Here is a 13,135-nt window from a genome sequence, read left to right as displayed (position 1 = left end):
TTTTTTTTTTTTTTAAACAATTACACTACTGATTTTTGCTCTGTGGATGATAAAACGAGCAAAGAAATGCCATTGCCTTACATTAAAGGAGGCACCAGAGCCATGTCTGTGGACCAAGAACATCCCAACAACTGCATATCAATGCGCTAAAACCCTTTCAGAACACCTGAGCAACCATTTAGCAACGCTCTGACAACCGCCAAACACCCTACAGGGCTGTACTATTGCTTCGTTAAAGGGGTCATGACTTGAGGAATAAAAGTTTCCATGATCCTTTGACATATAAGAGGTATCTTTACTATAAAAACATATTGTAAGTTTCAGAACACAAAACATTCTTCTCACTGCAAAAAGACCATTTGTTGAAACCAAACTGCCAAACTACTCATTCTTCACTTCCTCACCATTGTGTAGTCACACTGTGGTAGACATTTCCATATGACCACCTTCACAACGAAACATCAAAGCTTGATTTACCTTATTACTACTTCTGTCTCCTGCCAAGTATTGGTGTGCTGTGAGATGACATATAGAGAGCTGGCCAGTCAAATGCAGAGAGCCAATCATAACAGTGAGCGTTTACGTTCAAGTCTTAGAGAAGCACCACCAAAACCGTTTTTGACAGGCTAAGAATAAGGGTGGAGAATGATCATGTTTTACAAATATAGTGTATATATATATATATGTGTGTGTGTGTGTGTGTGTGTGTGTGTGTGTGTGTATATACACACACACACACACACACACACACACAGTGCATCCGGAAAGTATTCACATCGCTTCACTTTTTCCACATTTTGTTATGTTACAGCCTTATTCCAAAATTGATTAAATTAATTATTTTCCTCAAAATTCTACAAACAATACCCCCATGATCTTTGCAAATTTATTAAAAATAAAAAACGAGAGAGCAAAAAAAAAAAAAAATCACATGTACATAAGTATTTACAGCATTTGCTCAATACTTTGTCGAAGCACCTTTGGTACCAATTACAGCCTCAAGTCTTTTTGTGTAGGATGCTATAAGCTTGGCACACCTATTTTTGGGCAGTTTCTCTTTCCATTCTTCTTTGCAGGACCTCTCAAGCTCCATCAGGTTGGATGGGGAGTGTCGGTGCACAGCTATTTTCAGATCTCTCCAGAGATGTTCAATCAGGTTCAAGTCTGGGTTCTGGCTGGGCCACTCAAGGACATTGACAGAGTTGTCCCGTAGCCACTCCTTTGTTATCTTGGCTGTGTGCTTAGGGTCGTTGTCCTGTTGGAAGATGAACCTTCGCCCCAATCAGAGCGCTCTGGAGCAGGTTTTCATCAAGGATGTCTCTGTACATTGCTGCATTCATCATTCCCTCGATCCTGACTTGTCTCCCAGTTCCTGCTGCTGAAAAACATCCCCACAGCATGATGCTGCCACCACTATGCTTCACTATACGGATGGTATTGGCCAGGTGATGAGGTTTCCTCCAGAAATGACACTTGCCATTCAGGTCAAAGAGATCAATCTTTGTTTCATCAGACCAGATCATTTTCTTTCTCATGGTCTGAGAGTCCTTCAGGTGCCTTTTGAAAAACTTCAGGTGGGCTGTCATGTTCCTTTTACTGAGGAGTGGCTTCTGTCTGGCCACTCTACCTTACAGGCCTGATTGGTGGAGTGCTGCAGAGATGGTTGTTCTTCTAGAAGTTTCTTCTCTCTCAACAGAGAAACGCTGGAGCTCTGTCAGAGTGACCATCGGGTTCTTGGTCACCTCCCTGACTAAGGCCTTTCTCCCCCGATCACGGTGGTTCCAAACTTCCATTTACGGATGATGGAGTCACTGTGCTCATTGGGACCTTCAATGCTGCAGACATTTTTCTGTACCCTTCCCCAGATCTGTGCCTCGATACAATCCTGTCTCGTAGGTCTACAGACAATTCCTTGGACATCATGGCTTGGTTTGTGCTCTGACATGCACTGTTAACTGTGGGACCTTATATAGACAGGTGTGTGCCTTTCCAAATCATGTCCAACCAACTGAATTTACCACAGGTGGACTCAAAACAAGTTGTAGAAACATCTCAAGGATGATCAGTGGAAACAGGATGCACCTGAGCTCAATTTTGAGTGTCATGGCAAAGGCTGTGAATACTTATGTACATGTGATTTATTTTACATTTTTAATAAATTTGCAAAGATTTCAAATAAACTACTTTCAAGTTGTCATTATGGGTTATTGTTTGTAGAATTTTGAGGAAAATAATGAATTTAATCCATTTTGGAATAAGGATGAAACATAACAAAATGTGGAAAAAGTGAAGCGCTGTGAATACTTTCCGGATGCACTGTATATATGTGCACAAAACTTTACTAATGTTGTAAGTTAACCTCAAGGAACATCAAGATAAAAAAGGCATGCCATGACCCCTTTTAGTGTTCGAAATTTTTTAGCACACAGAAGAGTCTAAAAACAGTTAGATTGTTATTTTTTTAATTAGTCTATTTATTTGGCTTACTATTTTTTTTATATACCACTACAATTTACTACTAGGCCAACTTCAAGTTTGATATGATTTCGACAATACAATTTTAACAACATATTTGATAAAATGATACAATAAATATGAATCAAAACATAAGTCATGATACAACACCATCGTAATTTCCATTATTGGACATTTTCCCCAATAATACAATTATTGTACAAAAAATATTTTTTTATGAACATATTAATTGTGGTAGACCACTGAAAATCTCATATCCATTGAATACTACTCTAAACAGCGTCAGGGGATTACATCCCACTATGATATTTCCCTGAATTTCAGAAACATGCTGAATTCAGAGTTTCTGAGTCAAAAGTAGGGATGGTACTGATCCGATACCTGGATCAGGTCCTATACTGACCACATGTTGGTCATTGACAATGACAAAAGTAACCTTTAAATCACCATTAAAGTAGTCCATGTAACTCATGCATTGTATTCAGGCACTTACAGTCATCCAAAAGCTTTGTGATTTGCAAAAGGCTGTGTTTAGTAATAAATATACAGTCCATGCTTTACTGAATGAACACCGCACTGCCAACACAAACACGCGCAGAGGTTTGTGCTGCTCAGCGCAATATTTGGTCGCTCCACACAAACGTCATCTCAGATGTAGATGATCAATAGTTTAGTAGCAATCCGCTATTAAAAATGCATCGAGAACAGCACTGGCCAAACATTTTACCAGATGTTGAATGAGAAGCGTATTACACTACTGTGAATAAGCCTGCAAACAAACACTCGAACAAAGACTTCCTGGAGCGCTCAGCACCAGACGTTCAAAATAAAAGAATTAAGATTTTACAACTGAAATTTATTACCAATGTATAATAATAATATAATTATTATTAGAAATTACAATAAAAACGAATTGGGTTCCAAAAATTACTGTGTGATTGAAAAGAGGATTGATATACTAATAAAACTAAAATTAAATATATAAATGAGAGAGAGAGAGAGAGAGAGAGAGAGAGATCTGAAACCATGTGCAAGTCCAGATACAAGTAAAAATGTGTAAAGAGAACTGGCTTCTTTTCTACTGAAGACTTTCACTGGAATTACTGTTATTTTTGCTGCTGCATCCTGCAGACTAGTTAAACATAAAGTATGCACATGCTCTTATATAATTAATTTTTGTTTTCCTATTTTATAATGAAATAATGTATTGTTACATTTTAGAGGCTTTAGTTTCTTTACACCAAGAGTACTCCTAATCAGTTCTAAACTGATTAAGAGCAACACTGGGATCAGATCTGTATCCGCCAATACTGATAGTTCAGGTATCAGAATTGGATCAGAAGAGAATTTATTTATTGTTACATCCCTAGTCAAAAGCACCATTGTTTAAGCTCATCCTCAACTAAATACTCACAGAGGGCAAACAGAATAATATCTTGAATTTTCTGACACTCTTTTTTTCATGTACACTATAGCAATGAACCACAGATTTTAATCTGTAGCACTTCCATCCATCCATCCATCCATCGTCAACCGCTTATCCTGTGTACAGGGTCGCGGGGGGCTGGAGCCTATCCCAGCTAACATTGGGCGAAAGGCGGGGGACACCCTGGACAGGTCGCCAGTCCATCGCAGGGCCACACATAGACAGACATACACTCACACTCACCTCCACATCCACATCCACACCTAGGGCAATTTTTTGGAGACACCAATTAACCTAGCCTGCATGTCTTTTGGATGGTGGGAGGAAGCCGGAGTACCCGGAGAGAACCCACACAGACACGGGGAGAACATGCAAACTCCACACAGAAAGGCCGGGGCAACCAGGGTTTGAACCCACGACCTTCTTGCTGTGAGGCGACAGTGCTAACCGAATTTCTAACATTGCTTTTTAAAACAGAAATGTTCTTGTTTCTTTTAACCAAATGATTCTTCCCATTTCACCCTGGCATGCTCATGGAACTTGCAGCTTAACCTGAAAATCTCCAGCAATCTTGTGGCCTGCGGTATTGATCAAATCCGTAACATGCTGTTCTTTTTCCACAGCTCGGCGTATGACGCAAAGTCAGGCCTGAAGATCGCGGTGAAGAAGCTGTCACGGCCGTTCCAGTCCATCATACACGCCAAACGCACGTACAGAGAACTGCGTCTGCTCAAACACATGAAACACGAGAATGTAAGGAAAAGTACCTGCACAATTGCTGCAATTGCTCCCCCACACTCCTATATGATTTAAACATGGTAAAATATGTTCAATGGAGCTGACTGTATTGCACTCTTATTGGTAACTGGACACATCAAATTAGCCAAAATGATTAATAAATAAAAAGGGTCTGGGAAATAGAATTTAAAAAATGACAGATGTTCCAATTCTTCGAGCGAATATTTGACCCTGCTTTCTATTAAACCAGTAAACTGTCTGAGCCATGCCACAATTTTTAGCTTACTTTCTCCTGATGCATTTATATGTGGACCTCATATGGGTAACACAGGTTCGAGTCTAGCCTGCAACATATCCCATCCCTCTTCTCTTTCCCCACTAATTTCTTGTTCCCTTTCAATTATATCTAGTAAATAAAAAAGTGGTTACTTCACCAAGTCAAAACTGACCCTTCCAATAGAACCTGCATGATGCCCTTTTCTATTTCTCATGATCTGATACTTCCTCTCCTTCCTCTTTCATAACTAATATAGAACACACACATCCTCTACCAGCACAAATGCCATTAGGGGATTTGTCTGAGCCTTATGAAGCTCTATTGATCGCTGTCTGTGAGCTAATGAGAGTGTGGGGAAAGATGGTGCATGGTTATTTCATAATGTGTTCCTTGTTTTTTTTTAAATATTTATTTCTCTTTTTGAGTAGCTCTATGATAGATGATATGAGATAATTATCTGGCCCTTTTTTTAAATGGTCTGCATAGGTTTGGATAACACTGACATGACCTTTTTTTACAAGGTCAAAACAGAATGAAAGGGCTGGCTGTTATTTTTGAGGCTGGCATACGGCAGATGATCTTAATTGCCTGTTGTTGTTGTCAAGACACTCAATGTGTTTTTGCATAGAAGAAAAGAAGCCCCTATATTTTTTGCCTCATGGCCAGAGTCCACCCATCTGTGCAGCCTCTGTTTGAGTGTGGGACGTGGTGAAACTCTAAGCTGGATTAGAGCCACCCACTCCTCACTCTCTCTCTCTCTCACCCACACAGAATTCTTTCCTGGATGCTTGCACACTCACAGTCCCTGGCATTTTGCATTTCTTACAGATGATAGCATTTAAAAACCTCAAATCTTAGAACAGATTGGCTGGTCAGAAATTGATCGTCCCTATTCATTTTACAAACTGAGGGACAAGTCAAAATTATTAGTTTTGCTCATTGGCAGAATTCCACCGATGCTTTCCTTAGAGCTCATGTTGTATTGGACCCAGAAGATTCCCATAACCATAGGTTGCCACAGGTCAACTCTACCTGCAGTGTGTATACATCATGTCACTTTGAATAAATCTTTGTTAACCATGGTTAAACATGTAGAACAATGTTACTCATAGCACTAGTGCATTGACAGTAGAACTAATACAAAATCCACCTAGTTTAATTGCAGAGCAAGCGATAAAGGTGATACCCACACAAAATCGTATGAGAGTTTCACAGAGGATGTACACCAGTGGAAGCATCAAATTTCACATTGTGTGATCAGTTTCCTCCGAGAGGAACCACATTGGGCCACATAGTTACCAACATCAAGAAAACACTGATAGTCATCACAAATGAAGCTTATTTCCTTGCACTGTAGCCTGCATTGATAGTAGCTGAGCTTTAGTTTAATGCATAATATGTAATAATGACTGTTTTGTTTCAGGTAATTGGCCTCCTCGATGCTTTCACAACTGCCACCAGCCTAGAAGAATTCAATGACGTGTGAGTATTTGCCATTACGATGCTTTTGTAACAAATATAGTGATGCACATTTATACTGAATATAGTGAACTAAACACACACTTAGCACTTTATTAGGAACACCTGTACACCTACTTATTCATGCAAATATCTAATCAGCCAATCGTGTGGCAGCAGTGCAATGCCTAAAATCATGTAGATACAGGTCAGGAGCATCAGTTAATTTTCATATCAACTATCAGAATAGGGAAAATATGTATCTATGTGATTTTTAACACAACATGATTGTTGGTGCCAGATGAGCTGATTTGAGTATTTCTGTTACTGCTGATCTCCTGGAATTTTAATGCAAATCAGTTTCTAGAGAATTCTCAGAATAGTGCCAGAAACAAAAGATATCTAGTGAGCGGCAGTTCTGCGGATGGAAACGCCTTGTTGATGAAAGAGGTCAACAGAGAATGGCCAGGCTGGTTTGAGCTGACAGAAAGGCTACGGCAACTCAGATTACCACTCTGTACAATTGTAGTGAGCAGAATAACGTCTCAGAATACACAACACGTCGAACCTTGAGGCGGATTGGCTACAACAGCATAAGACCACGTCAGGCACTTTATTTAGAACATTGCTCCTAATAAAGTGCTCAGTTAGTGTATATAGTTCATATAGTATACATGTTTATTGTTTTTATTCATAGTTTGTACTGTTTACATTGCTATGTAGAACAAGTCCTAAAACTTTACTGTCACTTTAAGAATGGCGGCAGTTCAGCAAGAATCACAGAAGTGTTTTGGTTGAGCGCATGTTAAAGAGAGTGAGGTTGCACAGCTTATTTTCTGCATTCGTACTCTGTGTGATTTTTTTTTGTTTTGTTTTGTTTTTGATCAACAACTGACTAAAGAACAGAAAGGATATTAAGAGGCATTATTCAGTGACAAATGGATTGTGAGGATCTTTGGACACAGATTAGAAATACACATTCTAACCAAACCTTTACTCTCATGACACAGTGAAAGGATCTCTTTTCTTTACTTAATCATTTGCCAGTGACATCTGAAAATTCACCAGCTAGTGGCTATTCACAGAAATCTTTTGTTTCATAAAGTGATTTACTCGCATTGCAGAGGGTTGTGCAGAGTAAAATATTGATCTTGGGATTTTAGAATTGACATAGGGATCATTCAAATGAAGACCATGATTAATCAGAAAATCAATATTTTTACCCAGCCCCATCTGACAAATTTCTTACAGTGTCAGAAATTTTTATTTGCAGTCCTGCAGTGTGACTGCTCCTTTGACAGCCTTCTGAAGAGAACCTATACGAGCATATCTGGTCAAATCATGCAATCTGACATGCAGTAAAAAACACTGATTGGAAAAACAAAAAGCTATATGTGCAGTTGCCACACCTAAGTGAGTGTTCCCATCTAACTGAGTGTTTTCGTGTCTCAATTGACCTAGCCTGCATTGCTCAGCTTAAAGCATAAAGGAAAAGTTCATGCAAAAATTAAAATTGTGTCATAATGTACTCGCCCTAACGTCATTTCAAACCCGTTCCAAACCTGTTTTGAAGGCATATGGTAGGTTTTGGTAAGAAACAACCTGGAATTGAAGTCAGTTTCAAGTGAAAATCTTGACGTGAATGGCATCTTGAAAAATTTTTATATCACATTGACATAAATGTTGAGACCCTTTGCTATGACACTTGCAATTTAGCTCATGTGCATCCCATTTCTCTGGATCATCTTTGAGATGTTTCTACACTTTGATTGGATTCCACTTGTGGCAAATTCAATTGATTGGACATGATTTGGAAAGGCACACATGTGTCTATATAAGGTCTCACAGCTAAACATGCATATCAGAGCAAAAACTAAGCCATGAGGTCAAAGGAACTGCCTGCAGAGCTCAGAGACAGGATTGTGTTGAGGCACAGATCTGGGGAAGGCTACAAAAAATTTTTGGCTGCTTTGATGGTTCCCAAGAGCACAGTGTCCTCCATAATTCTTAAATGGAAGAAGTTTGGAACAACTAGGACTCTTCCTAGAGCTGGACACACAGCCAAACTGAGCAATCAGGGAAGAAGGGCCTTGGTAAGAGAGGTGACCAAGAACCTGATGGTCACTTTGGTTGAGCTCCAGAGATCATATGTGGAGATGGGAGAAACTTGCAGAAGGACAACCATCAGGACAGAACATCCACCGATCTGGGGCTGGATTCACGAAACTTTCTTAAGAAGAAATTTCTTCTTAACTACCATTTTCTTAATTTTTAACTTAAGAAAAAAGTTAAGAATATTCTGTATTCCTGAATAAACTTCGGAAGAACTTATGATTGTTCTTAAGAAAAAAAACATAAGAAGCCTTCAAATTCTCAAAAAAAGTTTTTCTTAAAAATTGTCATAAATAGCATCTTAAAAGTTAGGATAACCTCACAGTTATCTTAAATTATAAAAGGTAAGATGTTTAATGAATTTACTGGGATTTTCATGTTTCAATTATAACATTAGAAAGCTGAGACTTTCTTCCACAAATCCACATCTTTATCGAAGTTGGGTACAGCAGAGACTACTTTTGCCACCTTTTCCCATTTACCCGCCTCATATTTTCTGAAGCGATATTAATGTCAAGCTTCCCAAGGAGAACTTTTTGCTGTAATGTCCTCAGCTCTTGTCTGCTGAAGTTTTTGTTTCTTTTCTATTCTTCCATGTCATATTAAAAGTTATCAAATGGTTAGCAGCAAGTAAAATCTCCTTTGATGGTTAATGTTATTAAACTGACATTAAAATGTCATCCCAAACAGATCTCACGCACTTGACATTCATACATAAAAAAAAGGTTAATAGATACATTTATAGTTACAAATTACCAATGTATTGAATTTTTTGTAGGCTATTAGACAAGGCAACTCCGTTAGCAGGCTGATCAGACAACATCAAAGCCTATTTATTCTTAAGAAAAAAAAGGTGTTCTTAAGAATATATTTGAGAACTTAAAGGGGTCATGACATGGGTTTTTTTATTGTATTATTATGTTCCCTTAGGTGCAATTATAGTATTAATATAATTTTTTTTAAGAAAAACTTTTAAAATCTAGTGATTTGTGACCTTTTCCCACCCTGTTTCTCATCCTCTGATTCAAACAGTCTGTTTTGGGGGCGTTTTCCATTTAAGACTTCAGTGTTAACGCCCACTGTTATGATTGGCTAACGTCAGTGCCTATGTATCAATTATTGACGCCCCCAGCCAGAACAATATGCAAGTAAACTACGTAAAAACACTGTGATTATTCATAATGAATGAAATTGCGCTTTAAAAAGTAGTTTAAAGTTTAAAATAGATTACTTACAGTTTGCGTCGTCGTTGTTCCCAGAATAGTCGGCACGGACTTATCTTTGAGCAACAGTTTTCTGGCAAAGCCAGCATCATATTGAGATTTGTTCTCAAAACAGTCATCCTTAAAATGTACAGAACAAACGCTTAAGTTAACACTGCCGTGACTGGGACGTCCGCAAAAAATAAACTGCATCCATTTTTCCCTGACGTCTGGATCTTTCGGCAGCTTATTCAGAGGTTTTGTTTGACCACAGCCAGGAACAGCACATCTGTGTGGCATCGTAATTTTCCTGTGCACAAGTAGTCTCTGTCAGAGCTCGCTGTCCATCGACTGAACACTTGTGAGGCGCACGGCGATACTGAAATGAGCGTAGTTGTCTTGCGCTTAAAGCGTAGTTATCTTGTGCTGGAGGCGGTCATATGCAAACGCTGGTACGTCACTTCTAACCGTCACGTCACTTCTAACCATGAATCCAGAACGAGCTGTATTTTGAGCTTGATTAAATAAATGATTCGTTTAGAATGGGGAGGACGTCTTAAAATATTAAACATGCAGGACGTTTTAATGATACAAAGACCTCTTATATGCCAAAAGATCAAGGCAAATTTGGTTTCTCATGTCATGACCCCTTTAAGAATTTTTCAAGAATTGCACTTAGGAACGCTCTTATGAACTTCTTATAATTTATCTTAAGAAACTTTTATGGATCCGGCCCCTGGGTTTTAAGGCAGAGTGGCCAGGCGGAAGCCTCTCCTCAGTTGCAAGACACATAAAAAAGCACCTAAAGGACTCTCTGACTGTGAGAAACAAGATTCTCTGGTCTGATGAAACAAAGATGGAACAGTTTGGCCTCAGTTCCAAGCACCATGTATGGAGGAAACCAGACACCTCTCATCACCTGTGCAATACCATTCTAATGGTGAAGCATGGTGGTGGTAGCATCATGCCTGGGGGTGTTTTTCAGTGGCAGGGACAGGGGGACTGGTCAGGGTTCAAGGAAAGCAAATGCAGCAATATACAGAGATACAGTATCCTTAATGAAAACCTGGTCCAGAGTGCTCAGGACCTCAGACTGGGCCGAAGGCTCACCTTCCAACAGGACAATGACTCTAAGCACACAGCCAAGACAACACGTGGCTTAGTGACAACTCTGTGAATGTCCTTGAGTGGCCCAGCCAGAGCCCGGACTTAAACCCAATCGAACATCTCTGGAGAGACCTGAATATGGCTGTCCACCGATGGTACCCATCCAACCTAACAGAGCTTGAGAACATCTGAAGTTCTGCAGAGAATAATGGCAGAAAATACCCAAATCCAGGTGTGCAAAGCTTGTCGTTTAATACCCAAAAAGACTTGAGGGTGTAATCGCTGCCAAAGGTTAAGGGTCTGAATACTTATGTCAATGTGATATTTCCGTATAAATATATCCCGTATAATATCTAATAAATAAATTAGCAAAGTTATCAAAAATCCGTTTTTTGCTTTGTTATTATGGGGTATGGAGTGTAGATTGATAAATATTAAAAAATAAATATTAAAAAATATTTAAAGCATTTTAGCATAAGGCTGCAACATAACAAAATGTGAAAAAAAATGAAGGGGTCTGAATACTTTCTGAATGCACTGTGCATCATAGTTTTTGGTCCATTACTTGAATAAATGTAATGGCAAATCAGATGTGTTTCAATTATTCTAAAGGCATTATCATTAATGCTCACTTTCTGTGTATAATTTATAAAAAAGTTGAAAAACATGCATTAAAATAATAAAGCAATTAGGGAACACCGTTCACAACTTTTTGGATGTGTAGCCTACATAAAGAATATGGAATGCAGTTGCCCCACACAAGAGAAGTATTTTAATGTAAACTCTATTCATCAAAATGAATAATCGCAATTATAGAATCAAGGGAAATGATCAACAATTGTGATCGTTTTTCATTATTATCATGCATAATCTCATGGACTGCTTTAAAGAGATAGTTCACCCCAAAATTAAAATTCTTTCATCATTTACTCACCCTCATGCCATCCCAGATGTGTATGACTTTCTTTTGCTGAACACAAGCAAATATTTTTAGAAGAATACGACTCCAGTGTTTAAATCCATATCTTTAGCGGCAATATGAGAGGTGTGGGTGAGAAACAGATCAATATTTAAGTAAATTTTTCCCATAATTTGTCCTTTCTGACCAATAGGTGGCGATATTCACAACGAATGTGAATCGGCAAAAACAAAAGGAGACATGGAGATTTATAGTAAATAAATGACTTTGATATTGGTCTGTTCTCACTCACACCTGTCATATAACTTCAGAAGATATGAATTTAACCACTGTATTTCATGGGTTACTTTTATGCTGCTTGATTTGCTTTTTCAACCTTCAAAATTCTGGCCGCCATTCACTTGCATTGTATGGACCTACAGAGCTGAGATATTCTTCTAAAAATGTTTGTTAGTGTTTTGTATAAGAAAAGACATGTTTGGAACGACAAAAGATGAGTCAAATCTAACAGAATGTTCATTTTGGGGTGAACTAGTCCTTTAACACAGATGATTTGCCCACTGTGTGTTGAAGGACATGTTAAATCTGGTAGCATTCAAATGCCTTGTATCCAGTTGTCAGAGCGATAGTTGAAAAGCAGCCATGGTTACTTCCAGGCACATTTCTTTTGCTACAGAAGGGGGAGAAAGAACATCGTGGTCATGCACGTGTTGGGAATATCCATAGTTACCATGGCAACAGGGCTTTATCCACTCAGCATAATTTCCTTATATTGCATGTGCAGTAATCTACAAACTATTATTGTCTCATAAAACCAACTCTTAAAACATTCAACACATTAAAAAAGAGTGAATTATAGATCATTATTGATATGTTTGCCTTTTTAAGGCTTTTGACACTAAACTTAACCCCTGGTCTAGCATCGCTTTTAACTGCCTTTTGAAGCCATTCCCTACTCTTCCTATATATTTAGTTGTTGGCATCAAAGAATGTGTGTCAAATCAAACTCTATGGTATTTTTGTGCAAATTCATCACTTAGTCACTATGGAGGAGCTAGCCAATTGGGCAGGCATGGACAACAGTCCAATTTAGACAATGTAGAATCAGGGTCCTGAAGCAAATCTAGTTGAGACCCACTGATCTAAGCACGTAGTCATGCCCTTAGGGGCTGCTGTTATTTGCTGCTGTCTCGTATACTGCCTAAATGTTGAGCCCAGTCTCAGTATAGCTCATTTCAGTTGGGTGAGAGAGCCGTCTGAGGTCACAACTGCAGGGAGAGAGAGGAAGAGAGACAGAGAGCGAGTTTCCCTCGAACAACAGCCCCAGTGTGGAATTGGGTTTGGCGTATGGAGAGTGGAAATGGGAGCTGGTAGTTTTACATACATGCACACTCACACACACACACACATACACAGGATGA

The 13,135-nt window shown here is 38.8% G+C and overlaps 1 protein-coding gene across 2 annotated transcripts in view; it reads left to right on the top strand.

Moving 5' to 3' along the window:
- The window catches only part of LOC127625679 (mitogen-activated protein kinase 14B), a 40,880-nt gene that overhangs the window by 10,410 nt on the left and 17,335 nt on the right, over positions 1–13,135 (top strand). For both annotated transcript variants that reach the window (XM_052101011.1, XM_052101012.1), the window contains exons 2-3: positions 4,525–4,654; positions 6,340–6,398. In XM_052101011.1, coding sequence (XP_051956971.1) covers positions 4,525–4,654; positions 6,340–6,398 — 189 coding nt within the window. The remainder of the gene's footprint in view (positions 1–4,524; positions 4,655–6,339; positions 6,399–13,135) is intronic.

Source organism: Xyrauchen texanus, chromosome 32 (genome assembly GCF_025860055.1).
Source record: "Xyrauchen texanus isolate HMW12.3.18 chromosome 32, RBS_HiC_50CHRs, whole genome shotgun sequence".
Lineage (NCBI taxonomy): Eukaryota > Metazoa > Chordata > Actinopteri > Cypriniformes > Catostomidae > Xyrauchen > Xyrauchen texanus.
The sequence above is the reverse complement of the archived record's forward strand: the minus strand, read 5'-3'. Positions and strand labels throughout refer to the sequence as shown.